The following is a 20,418-nucleotide window of genomic DNA, read 5'->3' on the forward strand; positions in this document are numbered from 1 at the left end:
ATAAATATCGCGGAATATTACTCCAGTATCATATTTTGACTAAAGTTCAGTCTTGATCACACCATTTATGTTTCAATGATGGTGTGATCAAGACTGAACTTTAGTCAAAATATAATAATCTATTGATCACTGTATTCCAAAAATGTTTACCAAAATTGTACTCCAGTATGACTTGTTTTTTCATTTATAAAATTTTTAACCTTCATACAGAAAACACTATTGAACACAACATGTAGAACAAAATAAATCTTTCTTTAAGTCTTACCAGTAAAACTATTATTCTTTATCTACTACTTTGATCTCCAAATTTAAAATTTAGCTGTTCGAGCTAGAAAGGAATTCAGATTTCAAGAAATCTGAAATGGTTGTAAGAGTGTTGTAGAGTAGGCTGTGCCGAGAAATAGTAGTTAAAAAAAAATTCAATACGTTGCACCATTTCCGAGTTTATTTACATTGAAATTAGACAATCAGGCCGTTGCGCGAGCAAACGTATTCGCCGTTTATTTTCGTAAAATAGAACGACACAAGAACTGAACTTGGTACGGTAACAAAGATCGAACCCAAGGGAAAGGCTGAGCAGTCTTGCGCGCTATCATCTACGCTAAGTGTATATGACACTACTTGTATCTGGCGCTCCACCTGAATTTTCGTGCCCAACAACCTGATTGACTATTTTCAACTCAAGGTACTGTAGCTCGGAAACAGTTCAACGTATACACTTTTTTTCTTAACAATTATTTCTCAGTAGAAGCCTACCATGCAATAGCCTTACAAGCCTTTCAGACTGTTTCTGCAACCCACTATAGGAAAAATAGGTCAAATGGGAAAGCGCCTCTATTAGAAATACATCGTAAACATTTGAGCAATGTCATAATTTAGACTTTCTCCGCGAATCTTCTCGCGTTATCAGCTGAGTCAAAGCGTCGTTCTGCAACAAAGTTTCAAGAAATTTTCTGCTTGTCATCTTCAGGCGAAGTGTCGCGTTCGTGTCATTTCCTGCCGAAAATCAGTATCTCCACGACTGAATGCGGAGCGATACGCGACCTGCGAGAAGACGAAGATACGGTCGTCCTGGCGGCAGACAAAGGCAATGTGACGGTACTGCTACGATCAGTTGACTACTGGCAGAAGACTGAGATCCTTCTACAGAATCCAGCCTACAAACAAGTGAAGAGCAGATGTAATTTCGATGGATTGCTCACGCGCAGCCTGCAATATGTAAGCTGTAAGAGAATCTCAGACCAGAGAGCACTGTTGGCTGCAGTAGGAACTGTGTGTCAGTAGGAGTAAGCAGTAGCTAGCAGCCTGGTGTATCGAGTTGGCTGGGCCGGTCGTGGGGAGCGATGGCGGTGCCTGAGCGTTGTAGTATAAGGTAAAAGCAGCCTCGCGCATGTATACTATTGTCATATCAAGTCCCATGAAAATGTTTAAAAAATCTCTTGATAATAATCTTTCTTTTAAAAATTAACTTTTGACAATCATGCATCTCAATTTAAAGAATTTACTAATTTCTCCAATCCATGGTCATCGCGATTACTGTAAAGAAAAATCAGTTGTTTCTTTTTATGCATGAGAAATCTATCGGCCAACACTGCACTGAGCTGTGCCAGAAAAATTTCTTATAGGAGCAGATATATACGCGTTATCCGGCAACCTTATTTAGGTAAGTATTTTCAATTTCTTCAGTATGATCTTTCAGGGCCATGACGCAGCACTGCTGTGTCCAAAATTTACCAGTTTAAATACACAGTCAATTATTGAAAGGTTATAAGTGAGCCACAATTTTATTGAGAGGTTAGTCACGTTGTTATTGTGAGGTTACGGACTAATAAACTGTTGGGAGATTACGCTAAATGTGAACGTTATACCTATTTTTTTCTGTTGGGAGGTTACAAAGGGCCCTACATCAGCTGCTAAACAACTCAGGAATGGACAAGGATATGGTTAGAAGGCTGTATCCCACAGCTATGATATCGTCACACTTGTACGGACTTCCAGATATATACAAGAAGAGAGTTCCACTACGTCCAATAGCGGACACAATAAATTCACCAACTTACGGAATTGCCAAACACGTGGCGCAGTTATTGAAGCCTCTCGTGGGTCATTGTCCCCATCATGTCAAAAACTCGACAGATTTTGTGAAGATACTTCAAGAGACGTCTGGACAAAGATGACATCGTGGTCAGAGGCAAATTCTACCAACCGTTAGACGTAATAGCCATGGGTCCCCCCTGCCGCCATGTATCGTAAACCTATACATGGAATACTTCGAAAAAACGGCTCTCGAAACGACGCGTCTGAAACCGAAGGTGTTCTACCGCTATATGGACGAAACGTTCGTGATTTTGCCGCATGGCATTTCTTAACTGCCTCAACGGCATACATTACAATATTAAATTCACCATGGAGGTGGAACAAAACGGATGTCAGTTTTTCCTCGATATTATGATAAAGAAGGAGACTGATGGCACGTTAGCCCATTCTGTTTAGAGGAAGAAGACAAACCTACCTGTACCTTAACGCCAATAGCTGCCACCATCCCACACGACACAAATCCGTGCTCATCACACTGCTGCAAAAAGCACGAGACATATGCGACAAGGAGAATCTGGTTTCCGAAGTGCAGAACATGAAGAAAAATGTTTCGCAGGAACGGCTATGCTGAGACGCAGATAAGACGCGCTTTCCAACTGAGCAAGAAGACGAGAGAAGACGTAAGCGACGAAGACAGTAAGCGCTTGGCGTTCCCTCCGTATGCTGGACCGCCCACGGCAAAGATTGCCAGGATATTAGAAAAGAGCACATTAAAACCATCTGTCGCTCATCAGTCAAAGTCAAGAATATGCTGGGCTCAGTGAAGGACAAATTAGGGATACAGACAGCTGGAGTCTACAGCATCAGCTGCGAGTGTGGCAAACAGTACTTCGGTCAGACTCAGTGATGTGGATCGCAGTGCTGCCCAGAACACGTTAGGTGCGTTCACCCAGGCCAAACGGAGAAACCTGCAGTGGCGGAATACAGTCTCAACGAAAACCATATGTTTGATCTCGAACAAACAAAGCTGGTATGCAGGGCGAGCGGGTTCTGGGATTCGGTTTTTAAAGAGGCTGTGTAGATACGAGTCCACTATAATCTTGTCAACCGAGATAGCGGTTTCCAACTTAGCACAGCGTGGTATGAGTCGATAACAGAAATACGACAAGAACGCTCGAATGCGAAACCGGCGAAGGCAGGGCCAGGACGCAGGAAGCCCCCACCATCACCGGCCGCGACGTCCACTCCCCCCCCCCCCCCAATCCCGCCCCGTGGACCGCAACTCCCCTACCGGAGGCGCGTGATTGCCGCTGCCGTCGAAGACGAGGCAGAGGAGCCTGCGGTCCAGCATCTATAAGACACAGAGAGGACACGAACCCGACACTCTACCTGAAGTTGACAAGTAGGAAACTATCTGGAAAACGTTGCAGCAGAACGACGGCTTGACTCAGCTAAATTCAGCAGTGCTTTAACTAAAAGTATCCATAACGACAAATGTACCTTTTGAAAGACAAATATGGGTCATTATACTGTGTGTGCTTCAATGTATAACGAGGTATAAGCCAGAGAGATAAGAGATATATAAAATACGGTTTAAAAATAATAGGTATAAGGTAAAGAAAAAACCTATATTTAATTGAAACGTATACGAAAAAATTGTGAGAGGAAAGGTAAATCTATTTTGGATATAAATAGAAAATGGAAATGAAATGATTGTGAAAACAAACATCCATTGTTTGGTCTCATGGATGGAGGGATCAGCAGAACTTGGGATCAGAGCTCAAAAAAGAACTGCAGGGGAAGGATATTGGACAACAAAAAATTTTCTTTTGTGATCAAAAGAACAAAATTGGCAGAAACAGAAAAATAATGTGTGAAACAACATAGATAGTAGAAACTCAATAATAGGTAAAACAACAAAAAATAAATAAAAAAGAGAGGGCTGCTATGAAACCAGTTAAGTAAGATAATACGAATATTAAATATCATAATTTTGACAAAGTTCTGTTAAAATTACATATCCCACTATAGATAATTCAATATAAACTAATAAAAACATGGCTATATAAGTAAATATAGTAGTGTTCAGATAACAATTAATACTGGGGCATCAATTAGTTGTGGTTATTAACAGGAGAAAGAAATAGTCGGTGGACGAGTTAATGTTGATAGAAGTTTTGTTTTAAATTGGCTCTGAGCACTGTGGGACTAAACTTCTGAGGTCATCAGTCCCCTAGAACTTAGAACTACTTAAACCTAACTAACCTAAGTACATCACACACATACATGCCCGAGGCAGGATTCGAACCTGCGACCGTAGCGGTCACGCGGTTTCAAACTGAAGCGCTTAGAACCGCACGGCCACACCGCCCGGCAATGTTGATAGAAGTTTGGAGAGAGCATAGCAAACAAGAGATGAAAGAGAGAAACAAGTTAAAAAATTCCTAGCCGAGAGAACTATTGAGAATAAGACTGGGATGTTGTTTACCTGGATACTGCTGACATTTGAACAGCGATATTTCTCCAAACCGGAGAAAAGCGTTAAGTGCAGATGTGCCCAAGTTTTCTAGCATATCAGGCTATCAGAAAGATTGTCTTATGTAAATGTATCTGCAACGGCATCAATTATTTTGAATAAAGTTGCATATGTGAGACACCGCACAAGCCCTGGGGCAAATTCGAATTGTTTGCAACAGGTGCTCACAGTGAATCGTAAATTTAATCGAATAAAACATTCAAAACTGAGAAGTGTGGTAGAGAAAATGAGTCCGTAAAATCAAGTGTGATCGTGAGAAACAAGAAATGCTGATGTGGGAATAACACGTATTTACAGTCAAGAAAGTCAGTAAAAGAAGTGGAAGAATGCACCCACAGGGAGACACGAGGTGAGTTGACCGATCCTCCTTCCACACACTCACAAAGTGACTTGCACACATATGAAGATGTATTGACACATGTACGCACAGCATTCAGCATACCGGATTTGATCAAGAAGGAACAAACTATCAGTATCAGTTTTGTTTGCAGTCACTTCACACACACCCACGTGGAAACCGAAGACAGGTTTAAAGCAAAGTGGACGAACCGTTCTGTGTCGCCCTGTACTGCTCGTCGTAGAGGTGCCAGACGCGCGCGTGCGCCTTGACCAGCGTGTGCGTCGCCAGGTAGTCGCCGACGCCCGTCGCCGGAAGGCCGGGCGGCATGCCGGGGATGGCGTAGCCCCAGACGATGATGACGGGCTCGTTGAACGTGATCCACCACTTCACCTGCCCACCCAGAGACACTCGTGAGCTGAGGGCGCCGCAGGTGGGCTACGAGCGCTGCCTCACGGGAACTTACCCTGTCTCCGTAATTGTCGAAGAGCAGCTTGGCGTAGTCCGCGAAGTAGTCGACCATGATCTCGTTAACCCACCCACCGAGGTACTGCAGCGCTTGGGGAAGGTCCCAGTGGTACATCGTCACCTGTAGCAAAAGTACGTTTCTCCATGTACCAGGTAGTAATCTCCCTTCACAGTCAATTGTCAGTTTTATAAATGTAATTTCATTTCTGAGATGTTAGCACTGTCTCTGTTCTGCATTAACGACCACGTCCAATCCCGTAATTTACGAACACAGTTAATGTAACAGTTATTCTCTCTCTCTGTATTTCGATGCATCTATGCCAGAGGCTCCTGCAATGGGCAGACATGCACAATCCATAAATGTTTCAAATACCACTTTCAACGCAAAATTAGGTTTTTTTAAAGGGCACAAGTATACTTCTGAGGAATTGAAAACCAGAGGTGCAGGTAGTGATGACGGACTTGTTTCACTGTTGGAAACCTCGTACCTCCTGAAATACATAGACTTTAAAGGATGGTAATGGCACATCAGTTTCTGCCGTGATATGCAGCACCACGACAGAAACAGTGTCATCGCTTCCATTATTTAAAGTATTTCACAAGATATAAGGTTTAGAGCACTGAAAGCAAGTTTGAAATGACTACTAACTGTACCTCTGTGTTGTGTACATAGTTCCGCATAGTCAGCGCGTACACAGCTTTCCCACTAGAGCGCGACCCGCTAAGCACAACAGCGCAGGCGCAGCGCTCGTCCGTCTCCGCACTACGAGATGGCGCTGTCATAGAGACGGACCAAATTCTGCTTCCGCCGATCCGCGTATTAATATGTAACGCAGCCAATGAGATTGCTGCTAACGTAGAACCTTTTCTCCTCGCGGATCACACTCGCGCAGTGATACATGAACGCGCGAGGTATTATAACGAGTGTACAGACCTCCGATCAGTCAGTCTGCAATAGTCTGCATTTATCTGCACCTGTCTGTACCAGTCTACATTAGTCTGCACCAGTCTATAGTCAAGTTTCAGTCTGCGCCTAATAAGATTGTCATATTCCTGTACATAGCCATGAAGATAAATGTATAGACACTTTGTCAAGTATCCGAGATATGTGAGAATAAGATTAACGTACCAAGACCAAAGGAACTTCAGATTGTCAATTGTAAATAGCATCCAGAATCAAGTAATTTTATGCTTGTTATTATTTTAATAAATGTGTGTGAAAATTAATCAAGTTCTGTTTAAAGTTGGTCACCGTCAATCTGCTACTCTAAGCGTGCAAGTGGCATTTCTGTCATCTGACCTAACGACAAAAGATAAACACGATAAGACCACGAGACATATTGCTGACACACACCTACTTCGTTAGAGCGACGAGTCAGATAATCTGATGGTGTGTGTACCGGAGGTCTTACAGTACGCACAGCACACACTGATTTTCATTTTGGTAGAAAAAATGTACATGTACCATTTAAAAAAGCATGACTTTCGTGTTGAAAATGATATTTGTTTACTTGTAGAGACTGTGTTCCTGACTACTATAAGAGTCCCTAACATTGTTGCATCCCTGGCCAACTGCATTTTTCACATTTTGTTTCATTTCAGAAATATCCTATGACGTGGCAAATTTATGTGATACACCCTATATATTTGATGTCTCACATAAAACTTGTACCGCAGATATTACGGATTTGGAAAGTGCTATTGATATATCGTTTTCACGAATGGAAATTGGAAATTTGTGGTAAGTTCCTATGGGAGCAAACTGCTGAAGTCATCGGTCCGTAGGCTTACACACTAGTTAATCTAACTTAAACTAACTTACGCTAAGGACAACACATACACCCATGCCCGAAGGGGGACTCAAACCTTCGAAGGAGGCCAAAGCGCCTCAGACCGCGCGGCTACCCTGCGCGGCTCACAGAATAGATTGGTAGTCAGGGGCGCTATCTGTCTGAGGTTCACCGAGGACATACTCTGATGGAAAGACCTTTCGGGTGTTCGAGGAGTGCTGTGGTGAATGTCAACACGTAGCAAAACCAAGGTGAAACCATGTCTAGAGGTTGGGCGGCCACTACTCATTACAGATGAAATGAGTCAGGCGGCGAACTGTGGCGGAACTAACACCGGACATTAATTCTGGGCAGAGTACAAGAGTGTCTGACCACACAGTGCAGCGAACACACCTGACGATAGGGCTCCGCAGCCGACGATCGATGCATGTGCCAATGTTAACACCACGACATCAGTAACTGCGACTGAAATGTGCACATCACCGAGACTGGTCTCGGCACAGTGGCAGAACGCTGCACGGTCTTCTTCATCATGCCGATTCGGGGGCGCGAATCCGTCGTCTTCCAGGGGTACAGCTCCTCGACACCTGTACTGCGGAACGGAGACAAGCTGATGGCGGCTCCATTACGCTCCGGTAAACACTGATGTGAGCATTCACTGGTGTAGTGGAGCTCGTGCAAGGCACCATGACGGCCAAGGAGTATCGTACAATGGTTGTAGACCACTACAGTCCTTCATGGCGATCATGTTTCCCGACGGCAGTGCCATTTTTCAACAGGATAATTCTCCTGCCACAAGACCAGGCGTTTGGTGGAGTCATTCGGAGAACACAGTGGCGGGTTCTAGTTGATCTGCTGGGCCCCCAACTCGTCAGATGTGAACCCGATTGAACACATCTGGGATGTGATTGAATGTGACATGAGGACTCCTAGCCCCTCTCACGGGAATTAAGTGTTGTGTGTGCAGATGTGGTGGCAACTTCTTCCATGCCACGAGGCGTCGCCGTTTTTATGCGTCCCAAAGGTGGACATACCGGCATTTAGGTAGGTGAACATAATGTATATGGCGTCCTAAGAAAACGCCAATAAACTTTAGGGACAGATTCCTTACACAAAAAGAATAAATGTCTAGTAAACAAGGGCTCTAAACTGCTTACCTAGAGAATTATGAGAACTATGGGCACTTGTTCAGGAGTAGAGTCGGTTCATACTAACGACGAGGAGCAAGTGCTCATAGCTCGTAAAGTATGCGTTTTAGACCGATGTTTACTAGACATTTCCTGCTTTGGTCAATACGTCCTGCGCCAAAAATATGGAAAGGAAAGACCTTGACGCGGAAAAAGGAGTCGGTAATACGTCCTTTTTATATATTTTATGGTACATGTTACAGGTTCCTCGTATCCTGATCTATTCTTTTGCGTTGATCTCAAGACAGTTGTTGCTGTTAGAACGCAGACCTCATCTGTTGCAGTGGACTTTATTTGAACACATACCCTTCCCATCAATGTAATTCATAATGAAGGATATGTGAATAGCTGTTTGTACAGCATCATCATCACCATCATCATCATCATCATCATCATCATCTTTTAAGACTGATTATGCCTTTCAGCGTTCAGTCTGGAGCATAGCCCCCTTATAAAATTCGTCCATGATCCTCTATTCAGTGCTAACATTGGTGCATCTTCTGATGTTAAACCTATTACTTCAAAATCATTCTTAACCGAATCCAGGTACCTTCTCCTTGGTCTGCCCCGACTCCTCCTACCCTCTACTGCTGAACCCATGAGTCTTTTGGGTAACCTTGCTTCTCCCATGCGTGTAGCATGACCCCACCATCTAAGCCTGTTCGCCCTGACTGCTACATCTATAGAGTTCATTCCCAGTTTTTCTTTGATTTCCTCATTGTGGACACCCTCCTGCCATTGTTCCCATCTACTAGTACCTGCAATCATCCTACCTACTTTCATATCCGTAACCTCAACTTTGTTGATAAGGTAACCTGAATCCACCCAGCTTTCGCTCCCATACAACAAAGTTGGTCGAAAGATTGAACAGTGCACAGATAACTTAGTCTTGGTACTGACTTCCTTCTTGCAGAAGAGAGTAGATCGTAGCTGAGCGCTCACTGCATTAGCTTTGCTACACCTCGCTTCCAGTTCTTTCACTATGTTGCCATCCTGTGAGAATGTGCATCCTAAGTACTTGAATCCGTCCACCTGTTCTAACTTTGTTCCTCCTATTTGGCACTCAATCCGTTTATATTTCTTTCCCACTGACATTACTTTCGTTTTGGAGATGCTAACCTTCATACCATAGTCCTTACATTTCTGATCTAACTCTGAAATATTACTTTGCAAACTTTCAATCGAATCTGCCATCACAACTAAGTCATCCGCATATGCAAGACTGCTTATTTTGTGTTCACATATCTTAATCTCACCCAGCCAGTCTATTGTTTTCAACATATGATCCATAAATAGTATGAACAGCAGTGGAGACAGGTTGCAGCCTTATCTTACCCCTGAAACTACTCTGAACCATGAACTCAATTTACCGTCAACTCTAACTGCTGCCTGACTATCCATGTAAAGACCTTTAATAGCTTGCAAACGTTTGCCTCCTATTCCATAATATCGTAGAACAGACAATAAATTCCTCCTAGGAACCCGGTCATATGCCTTTTCTAGATCTATAAAGCATAGATACAATTCCCTGTTCCACTCATAACACTTCTCCATTATTTGCCGAAAGCTAAAGATCTTGTCCTGACAACCTCTAAGAGGCCTCAACCGACACTGATTTTCATCCAATTGGTCCTCAACTAATACTCGCACTTTCCTTTCAACAATACCTGAGAAGATTTTACCCACAACGCTGATTAAAGAGATACCTCTGTAGTTGTTACAATCTTTTCTGTTTCCATGTTTAAAGATTGGTGTGATTACTGCTTTTGTCCAGTCTGATGGAACCTGTCCCGAATCCCACGCCATTTCAATTATCCTGTGTAGCCATTTAAGACCTGACATTCCACTGTATTTGATGAGTTCCGACTTAATTTCATCCACCCCAGTTGCTTTATTGAACTGCAATCTATTGACCATTTTCTCCACTTCCTCAAATGTGATCCTATTTCCATCATCATTCCTATCCCATTCTACCTCGAAATCTGAAACGTTACTGATCGTATTTTCACCTACATTGAGCAACTCTTCAACAATATTCCCTCCATCTGCCCAAGGCATCCACAGGATTCACCAGCAGTTTTCCTGGCATGTCCAAAATACTTGTCATTTCCTTCTTACCTCCCTTTCGAAGACCGCTAATTACACTCCAGAATGGTTTTCCAGCAGCTTGACCCATAGTCTCCAACCTGTTTCCAAAGTCTTCCCAAGATTTCTTCTTGGATGCTGCAATTATCTGTTTGGCTTTGTTTCTTTTTTCAACATAACTTTCTCTGTCTACCTGAGTTCTAGTATATAGCCATTTTTGATACGCCTTCTTTTTCCTTTTACAGGCTGCCTTGACTGTTTCATTCCACCAAGCTGTTTGCTTCATCCTACTTTTACACACTACTGTTCCAAGACATTCTTTAGCCACTTCTAGTGCTGTGCCCCTGTACCTTGTCCATTCCTTTTCCAATGACTGTAATTGACTACATTCAACTAACTGGTACCTTTCTGATATCGCTGTTATGTACTTATGCCTAATTTCCTTATCCTGAAGTTTCTCCACTCTTATCCTCCTACATATGGACCTGACCTCCTGCACTTTCGGCCTCACAATCCCAATTTCACTGCAGATTAAATAATGATCAGTGTCATCAAAGAATCCCCTGAATACACGTGTGTCCCTCGCAGCCTTCCTGAATTCCTGATCTGTTATTATATAGTCAATGACAGATCTGTTTCCCCTGCCTTCCCAAGTATACCGGTGAATGTTCTTATGTTTAAACCAGGAGTTTGTGATTACTAAGCCCATACTGGCACAGAAATCCAAGAGTTGTTTCCCGTTCCTGTTGCCCTCCATATCTTCTCCAAATTTACCCATAACCTTTTCATACCCTTCTGTTCGATTTCCAATCCTGGCATTAAAATCACCCATGAGCAGAACACTGTCCTTGTCCTTTAACAACTACATCACTGAGTGCCTCATAAAAACTATCCATCTTATCTTGATGTCTCCCTTCACAATGCGAATATACTGACACAATCCTAATTTTCTTGCTAGACACTGTCAAATCTATCCACATCAGTCGTTCGTTTACATACGTTATTGCAACTACGCTGGGTTCCATTTCTTTCCTGATGTAAAGCCCTACACCCCATTGTGCTATTCCTGCTTTGGCTCCTGACAGGTAGACCTTGTATTCTCCCACTTCCTCTTCTTTCTCACCCCTTACCCGAATGTCACTAACAGCTAAAACGTCCAGCCCCATCTTACTTGCAGCCTCTACCAGCTCTACCTTCTTCCCAGAGTAGCCCCCATTGATATTAATAGCTCCCCATCTCATTACCATTTGTTTGCCAAGTCGTATCTTAGGAGTCGCTGGTTTGTCAGTTAGAGGTGGGACTCCATCACCTCCAAAGGTCCGAGGCATTTTGCTCTGATTGTTGCCAGCATCATATTTAAAGTACCAGGGAAGCAGGTTGCTAGCCTTACTTGCCCCGAGTCCCATTGGGTTTTACCCCTAACGGTTGAGGGACTAATCGGTGGATTTGGTAGTCTTTGCCGTATGAGCACAAAGGTGACCACGACTCAGAATATGTCCGAGATGCCCAGCCTTATTCCAAAGTAACTGGTATCCCGACTGTCGGGACCACTTACTTGGCCACTCATACGCTGCCCGTGGTTCATGAACTAGGACATGACTACAGGAACCCACACCATGAACCCACTGTTTGTACAGGTTGTTCAAAAATAAAGAACAGTGTTACAAATTCAATTATGTCTGCAGTGAAATACAATACTGATAACTGAATGAATTTCGTTTAAAGAGGAGCAGTTATAGGGTTTTACTTATCACCTCGAAAAAGTCAAGCTACGAGAGCGAAACTTGGTGTTACGCGTTATCTAAGAACTCACCCTTCCATGTGCGACATTTTTCCCAAGGACGGAGGCGTTGGCTGTTGAAGTTTGCATTTTGATGGTTCAAGAAAATAAAAAATCGCTTCGTTATCATTTTGGATATGCCTGCCACGCAACAGTTTCTTCATCCGAGGAAAGAGGAAGAAAGTATTCTGTACCATTTCTTGGGAATACGGACAATGAGGAAAACTTTGCTATGCCCCAGAATCAGCATGTGCAGAATGCGCCGGGGCGTTTTTGTGGATCACAAGCACACCACCGAGTGAGGTGCAGTGGTTAGCATACTGGACTCGCATTCGCGTCCGACAATCCTGAGTTAGGTTTTCCGTGATTTCCTTAAATAGTTTCCGGCAAATGCCGGGATGGTTCCTTTGAAAGGGCACGGCCGATTTCCTTCCCCATCCTTCCCTAATCGAATGGGACCGGTGACCTGACCATTCGGTCCCCTCCCGCTAACCGTCCATCCAACCAACGAACACTCTCTTAGAGAGCTTAACAGCTTCACGTACCCTCGTCAGGAGATTTAGATAGTACACACCTATCACTGTTTGGTATTTACAGGCAAAATCTGTTGGCACCACTCCACGACAGTCCCGAAATACGCTCAACATCAACTTTCCGATGATGGTCGGGCTTTCACTGCAATGGTGACTCGACTCGACATGTTGTCCTCAGGATGACAGCAATACAAGCAGGATTCATCCACGGTGATTATGTAGTTAGACAACTGCACTGTGCAGACACAACTGCTACATTTCCGGTGCTGTCTCGGGTCTTTTAGCTCTTTGGATGTCTGCATTTCCCTATTTCACGAGGGCGCGCTCATAAGTAATGGCTCCCAGTCTTTTATTCTGTTCAATGGTTCAAATGGCTCTGAGCACTATGGGACTTAACATCTATGGTCATCAGTCCCCTACAACTTAGAACTACTTAAACCTAACTAACCTAAGGACATCACACAACACCCAGTCATCACGAGGCAGAGAAATCACTGACCCCGCCGGGAATCGAACGCGGGATTTTATTCTGTTCTCAGTACCGGCCGAGGTATTACGTCTCATGCATATTTATCGGCCCGGTCGACTTTCTCGCTTCGCTGATAAAAGTTGCAACACTCCGCCGCTAGAGGACTCCGGATTATAATGTGTTATATGGCGCTGTGTAATGCAACTGTGTCACTGCATGAGGGACAACGTGCTGTAATCGAGCTTCTGAGAGCGGGAAACGTGCCTCCAATGGAAATCCGTAGAGCAATGAAAACTGTGTACGGTGATGATTGTGTCGAAATCAGTAGTGTGTGACGTTGGTTGCCTTTGTTCGTAATGAAGGGAACGATGGTGCTGACCTCAACGTGTGTGATAGTGTTCGGAGTGGACGACCGGCATACGGCAACCGACGAGACTCATCGGAATCGGGTTGATGAATACATCAGAGAAAATCGTCGGATAACGCAGACACGGCTCTCAGGTAAGTGAGAGTGTGCACCGGCCATCACTGCAGAACTGCGGTACAGGTGAGTGGCTGCCCCGAATACTCGATATAAAACGTGCGAGATTCAACACGAGTCAACAAATTGTTTTTCGTTTTGAGAGTGAGGATTATGGGCACCTTTACAACATTGTGATGAAAGCTGGGTTCCTCATTTTCACACCAAAAACAAAAGAGCAGCAATGGAGTTCCCTCACAAAGGGTCACCGACGCCACAAAACGAAAAAGAAACAAAAAAAAATCGTGACGCCATCAGCAGGCAGTCATGCTCCAAGGATGTTCAAGGTGTGCCGGATTTGACATTCGTACCTGCAGCATAAACTCTGCAAGGTACTACGAGACCCCCAGAATACTAAAAGCACGAAGTTCGAAGAGTTCGTCCATACACGGAGAACACTCTCCTTTAGCATGACAATGCTCGACCCCACACGAGCGGTACGACAGCTGCAACAATGCAATGCTTTGGGTTCACTGTCATCGGTCGCCCTACATACGGTCCTGATTTGGCCGCATCCTATTTTCATCTGCTTACAAAACTTAAAAGAACACCTTCGAGGACTTCACTTTGATAGTGATGAAGCGGTGTAAGCAGAGGTGAGGTTCCGGCTCCGTCAACTGTGTGAAACATTCTGCAGTGACGGCATTAATAAACTGGTCCCTCGTTGGGAGTAATGTGTTCCTCGCCAGGATGACTATTCTGAGAAATAAATATGCAGACGTGAAGAATAAAGACTTAGAACGTTAATAACATTTGTTTTACAAACAACCGTGTTGGAGGAACATCTGCAACTGAGCATTATACCAGACGTTCAAAATACCGCTACACTTGTGAAGTTCTTTTATTATTACACGACCGGTTTCGGGCTCTTATACGCCCATCTTCAGCCACCATACGCTGTGCTCGTAGGTAGCATACCGCGCCTTGTACACGTCCACCGCGGCGCTCGGGGGTCACAGCACCAAGTTACGACACCCGAAGATGAGCTTATAAGAGCTCGAAACCGGTCGTGTGATAATAAAAGAACTTTACAACTGTAGCGGTATTTTCAACAACTCCTAACGTTTGTTTTATTGAAAAAGCTTAAAGGGTTTTCGCATGAAATATTAGGAGTCATTGCTTTTCAGCATGTCCTCGCAGCAGACGGCGACCTATTTAATGAACAAAATGTCGGGAACGATACTGAAAACTGATTCATAACTATTTTACATTTTTCCCAGACTCGCCTAGACTACGATGTACCAGTCTTCGAGCAACAGTGTGTCTTGCGATTTTCGGTTTTCCACATAGACATGATTTGTCACTCCGGCATCGTCATCCACATCGACCACAGTCGAAACATCAGCGCCACCTTAAAATTCCATAATGAAATTTTCATTCTGCAACGGTGTGTTCGCTGATATGAAACTTCCGGCAGAAGCTCTTCTACGAAACTTGCAGCACTAGTTCTTCCGGAAGAAAGAATATTGCGGAGAAATGGTTTAGCCACAGCCTGGGGGATGTTTCCAGAACGAAATTTTCACTCTGCAGCGGAGTGGGCGCTGACATGAAACTCCCTGGCAGATTAAAACGGTGTAGATGTTTCCAGAATGAAATTTTCACTTCGCAGCGCAGTGTGCGCTGATGTGAAACTCCGTGGCAAATTAAAACTTGGAGCTGGACCGATGCTAGAAATTCGGGACCTATGTCTTTCGCGGGCAAGTGCTCTACCAACTGAACTACCTAAGCACGAGTCACGAACCGTACTGACAGCTTCACTTCTTCCAGTACCTCGTACCCTACCTTCTAATCTTCACTTGTCCCGAGTTCGAGTCTCGGTCCGGCACTTACTGTTATTGTACCAAAAAGGTACAACTTAACACTTGTCTGATACGATGATACACCACGTCAGCACGAATTGTTACAGCGGCGTTCCTCCATTTCAAATGCAGAAAGTGCGTTAACTATTGCAGAATGCTGCACTGCGTCAATAGGTTGCACAACTTCGCTTTGGCTCGTCTACCGACGTGATGCGGTTCCGCGGCAAGGGGTTTCACTGTGTACCACGACTGCAGACGTCTAACTGACTGCAAACACACAAACGTATTAATCCTACATCTTTATTTATCGTGGTGATAAATACAATTTTATGAGTACTCCTCCTAGCGCCATTCAGTTTCACAAACAGAAATAAAAATGATAATTTGTGCACAATTTCCAAACTGGTTAAACTATTGGACAAGCAGACTAAAAATGGTTGCTCTTAGTGACGTACAGCACTCGAATATAACTAATTTATGACAGTAGGATTCGGGGCCATTCTGACGACTTTTATTATGTCTGCCATCGAAGAACATTGTGCAGACGAATGTTGTGTGCATCAACATCACATAATGCTTTTCAATACTTCACGGCTTATGGAGGACCGATATCAGTTCCAAAAGCTTACTGGATGCAAATTGCCTTACTTGGTGTGTATACTGGGTGATCAAAAAGTCAGTATAAATTTGAAAACCGAATAAATCACGGAATAATGTAGATAGAAAGGTACAAATTGACACACATGCATGGAATGACATGGGGTTTTATTAGAACCAAAAAAAATAAAAAAGTTCAAAAAGTGTCCGACAGATGGCGCTTCTTCTGATCAGAATAGCAATAATTAGCATAACACAGTAAGACAAAGCAAAGATGATGTTCTTTACAGGAAATGCTCAATATGTCCACCATCATTCCTCAACAATAGATATAGTCGAGGAATAATGTTGTGAACAGCCTGTAAAGCGCGTCCGGAGTTATGGTGAGGCATTGGCGTCGGATGTTGTCTTTCAGCATCGCTAGAGATGTCGGTCGATCACGATACACTTGCGACTTCAGGTAACCCCAAAGCCAATAATCGCACGGACTAGGTCTGGGGACCTGGTAGGCCAAGCATGACGAAAGTGGTGGCTGAGCCCAAGATCATCACCAAACGACGCGCGCAAGAGATCTTTCACGCGTCTAGCAATATGGGGTGGAGCGCCATCCTGCATAAACATCGTACGTTCCAGAAGGTGTTTATCAGCCCGGCTGGGGATGATGCGATTCTGTAACATATCGGCGTACCTCTCACCCGTCACGGTAGCAGTTTTGCTGTCCAGCGCCATCTGTCGGACATTTTGTGAACTTTGTTTTTTTCTTGTTCTAATAAAACCCCATGTCATTCCAAGCATGTGTGTCAATTTTTACCTCTCTATCTACGTTATTCCGTGGTTTATTAAGTTTTCAAATTTATACTGACTTTTTGATCACCCGGTACTTGGTTGTATCTATTAAAATATTCGACGAGGGCAGAACGTACAGTGAAATAATAACTAGCAATGCTGTGGTACATTTCGGAACTTGACAGTCATTCAGGAGTGATACATTATGAGAAAAAAGTGGCTGTTCCTTACCACAGGTTGAATTCCGTTGGCCAGCAGCTCGTTGATGAGGTTGTTGTAGTAATCAATGCCTGGCTGGTTGATGACGCTGAGGTCGCCCTTGGGTAGCACGCGTGGCCACGAGATGGAGAACCGGTACGCGGTAGCCTGGAGAACGAGATATGAAAAAAAGAAAAAGCGAAATTTTAACAAACAAATAAAGTATGCCGTGATATAGAACAGCTAGAAAATAGTTTATTTATTTCTTCTATTTTTTATTTAAGTTAACGAGAGTAGCGCCTTCACACCTCTTTTACATCGTACCAGGGACTTACTCACACAGCAGTCATTACATTAGAGTTACTAAGAAAAGTAAAATTATTTTAATATCATAAATGATAATAAGCTGATAATAATAGAACTAAAAAGGTATATATAAAATATATATATGTATCTAACGATAAGATGAAAACAGTATTAAGAGCTGACAGCTTTAATTCAAGCGCTAATGGTACTGCTGTTGCTAACAGTAATAGTAACAATAGTAGAGGTAGTAGCAGGTACACGACACACTTATGGTTGTACAAAACTGATATTTCTCTGATAGGGAGAATTCAAAGGGGTAGAAATTTAGACGGTGCACTCAAGGGCTCTGGGAAATGGTAAATAATTTTTTGGGAAAGAAAGGTACTCCGTGCTATGGGGTAAGAGGAGCGTACAGGGCGAAGCCAGACATTATTGCTGATTCAATACGTGTGTTATTAATCGTCTGTTGAAGCAGAGATCATACAGTTTTCTAATATAGTGAGGGAGATAGTTCAAGTGTCGGGTTCCTGTTATTGAGAGGGAACTGTTGTAAAAGCCGGCTGAATGAAGGAGTCAGGTGGAAGGGATATTGCTTTGATGTGAACAATTGTTCCTGTTGTTTTGTTCAGGCAACAGAATCAAGGTTGAGAAAGGATTTGAGTTTTTTTTTACGTTGGCAAAACGCTAGAGCAGACGGAGCCAGGGTAGCTGTGTATGATGTGCCGAACGGCGCTTGCCGCGGATCTCTCGCCTTTGGGCTCGGAGCGTCCAGAGGCTTAGGTTGAGAGGCCCTCTGGTTCGATCTGCCGCACGCTGGGTGAGCAGGCAACGTGCTCTTGCGTAGGCCAGGGGAAGCGGAGCTCTGGGGGCGGCAGCGAGGAGGAATGTTTGTGAGCGAGTGCTCTGCGGCGGGCCGTGCCGGTTAACTGCCGGATGGTTGTTGGAACATGTGGAACGTGCTGCAATGCGTCTTCCACAGCGAATCGCACATGTCCTCGAAGGGATTTAACTCGGGGGAATGAGTAGGCCAGTACATTCGTCATGTCATTCTCAATGGAGAGAAGTCTTCCGAAGTAAGAGTGATTTCAGGTGTGCCGCAGGGGAGTGTCGTAGGACCGTTGCAGTTCACAATATACATAACTGACCTTGTGGATAACATCGGAAGTTCACTGAGGCTTTTTGCGGATGATGCTGTGGTATATCGAGAGGTTGTAACAACGGAAAATTGTACTGAAATGCAGGAGGATCTGCAGCGAATTGACGCATGGTGCAGGGAATGGCAATTGAATCTCAATGTAGACAAGTGTAATGTGATGCGAATACATAGAAAGAAAGATGCCTTATTATTTAGCTACAATATAGCAGGTCAGCAACTGGAAGCAGTCAATTCCATAAATTATCTGGGAGTACGCATTAGGAGTGATTTAAAATGGAATGATCATATAAAGTTGATCGTCGGTAAAGCAGATGCCAGACTGAGATTCATTGGAAAAATCCTAAGGAAATGCAATCCTAAAACAAAGGAAGTAGGTGACAGTACACTTGTTCGCCCACTGCTTGAATACTGCTCACCAGTGTGGGATCCATACCAGATAGTGTTGATAGAGGAGATAGAGAAGATCCAACGGAGAGCAGCGCGCTTCGTTACAGAATCATTTAGTAATCGCGAAAGCGTTACGGAGATGACAGATAAACTCCAGTGGAAGACTCTGCAAGAGAGATGCTCAGTAGCTCGGTACGGGCTTTTGTTTCGAGAACATACCTTCACTGAGGAGTCAAGCAGTATATTGCTCCCTCCTACGTATATCTCGCGAAGAGACCATGAGGATAAAATCAGAGAGATTAGAGCCCAAACAGAGGCATACCGACAATCTTTCTTTCCACGAACAATACGAGACTGGAATAGAAGAGAGAACCGATAGAGGTACTCAAAGTACCCTCCGCCACACACCGTCTGGTGGCTTGCGGAGTGTGGATGTAGATGTAGACATCCTCTCATTCCAAGAGATTCTCCATCTACAGTTTTCGACGCGGCTGAGCGTTGTTATCTATAAAAATGAAGTGAGGGCCGAATGCACCTCTGATTAGATGCACATGGGTGAGGGATACAGGGTCACAATACCGTTGAGTGTACCGTGTTCAAGGCTATGGAGGTCAATACTCCCTCCCAACATTATACCTTCCCACACCTTAACAACTGGGCCACCAAAACGATCACGTCAGACAACGTTGCTGAGTGTGTTACGAGTTCCCACCTGACGCTTTGTGAGGGTACAGCCAGCATTGTCTAGCATTACCAGTTTGGTGGTCCAGATGGGATCATGTACGGATGTATAATGTTGCAAGGGCGTACTGACCCCGAAGTATTTGAACACGGTACCATTCACCTGTCTGCGTTATTATGACACTGTATTCCTTTCCCATTTGCGTGTTTGGAGAGAGGTATTCGTCACCGACTTCGTTTCTAGGGACAAAAATGCGCAACCGAATCGAGTGGCACAGGTGGAGGATATTCGACGAATGGACTATCCTGTTTGTTTCCCCAACTTGTATCCCACCGACCACGTGTGGGGTGTGCTGTGGAGACGTACTGAAGCACGCTACTTGCACGAATGGACATCCAGCGGTCGTCTACGAAGCTGGTGGAGGAATGCTACTCCCTATCATAAGAAGTGCTTACCAACCTTGAGGCGGACGTGGGACCTCGTTGCATAGCTTGCTTCGCCACCCCTGGCAGTCACATACTCAATTAAGAAACGTATCCCACCTTTTCTGATGTCCAGGGGACCATCACTAATCACTGCGACTTCAGTGTAGTTACAGTCTTAGAATAAATGTGTCATTTCTGTTCGTCTCATTGTGTGTTTCTTCCAGTTACCTTCTGTACTGTACTATACTAGTACATTCTATGTATGGTCCAAGTTTTATCGAGCTATTTTACTTGCCTTAGTAGGTTTTACACGCTTTCTAGGTTGAAAGGGGAGGATCTG

The 20,418-nt window shown here is 44.0% G+C and overlaps 1 protein-coding gene across 1 annotated transcript in view; it reads right to left on the minus strand.

The window, feature by feature from the left end:
* Positions 1-20,418, minus strand: part of LOC126199240 (myrosinase 1-like) — an 80,083-nt gene that overhangs the window by 34,421 nt on the left and 25,244 nt on the right. Inside the window, exons 3-5 of the mRNA XM_049936033.1 lie at positions 17,156-17,290; positions 5,377-5,499; positions 5,123-5,303 (exon numbers count right to left, since the gene is read on the minus strand). Of these exons, the coding sequence (XP_049791990.1) occupies positions 5,123-5,303; positions 5,377-5,499; positions 17,156-17,290 (439 nt within the window). The remainder of the gene's footprint in view (positions 1-5,122; positions 5,304-5,376; positions 5,500-17,155; positions 17,291-20,418) is intronic.

This window comes from Schistocerca nitens, chromosome 8 (genome assembly GCF_023898315.1).
Source record: "Schistocerca nitens isolate TAMUIC-IGC-003100 chromosome 8, iqSchNite1.1, whole genome shotgun sequence".
Lineage (NCBI taxonomy): Eukaryota > Metazoa > Arthropoda > Insecta > Orthoptera > Acrididae > Schistocerca > Schistocerca nitens.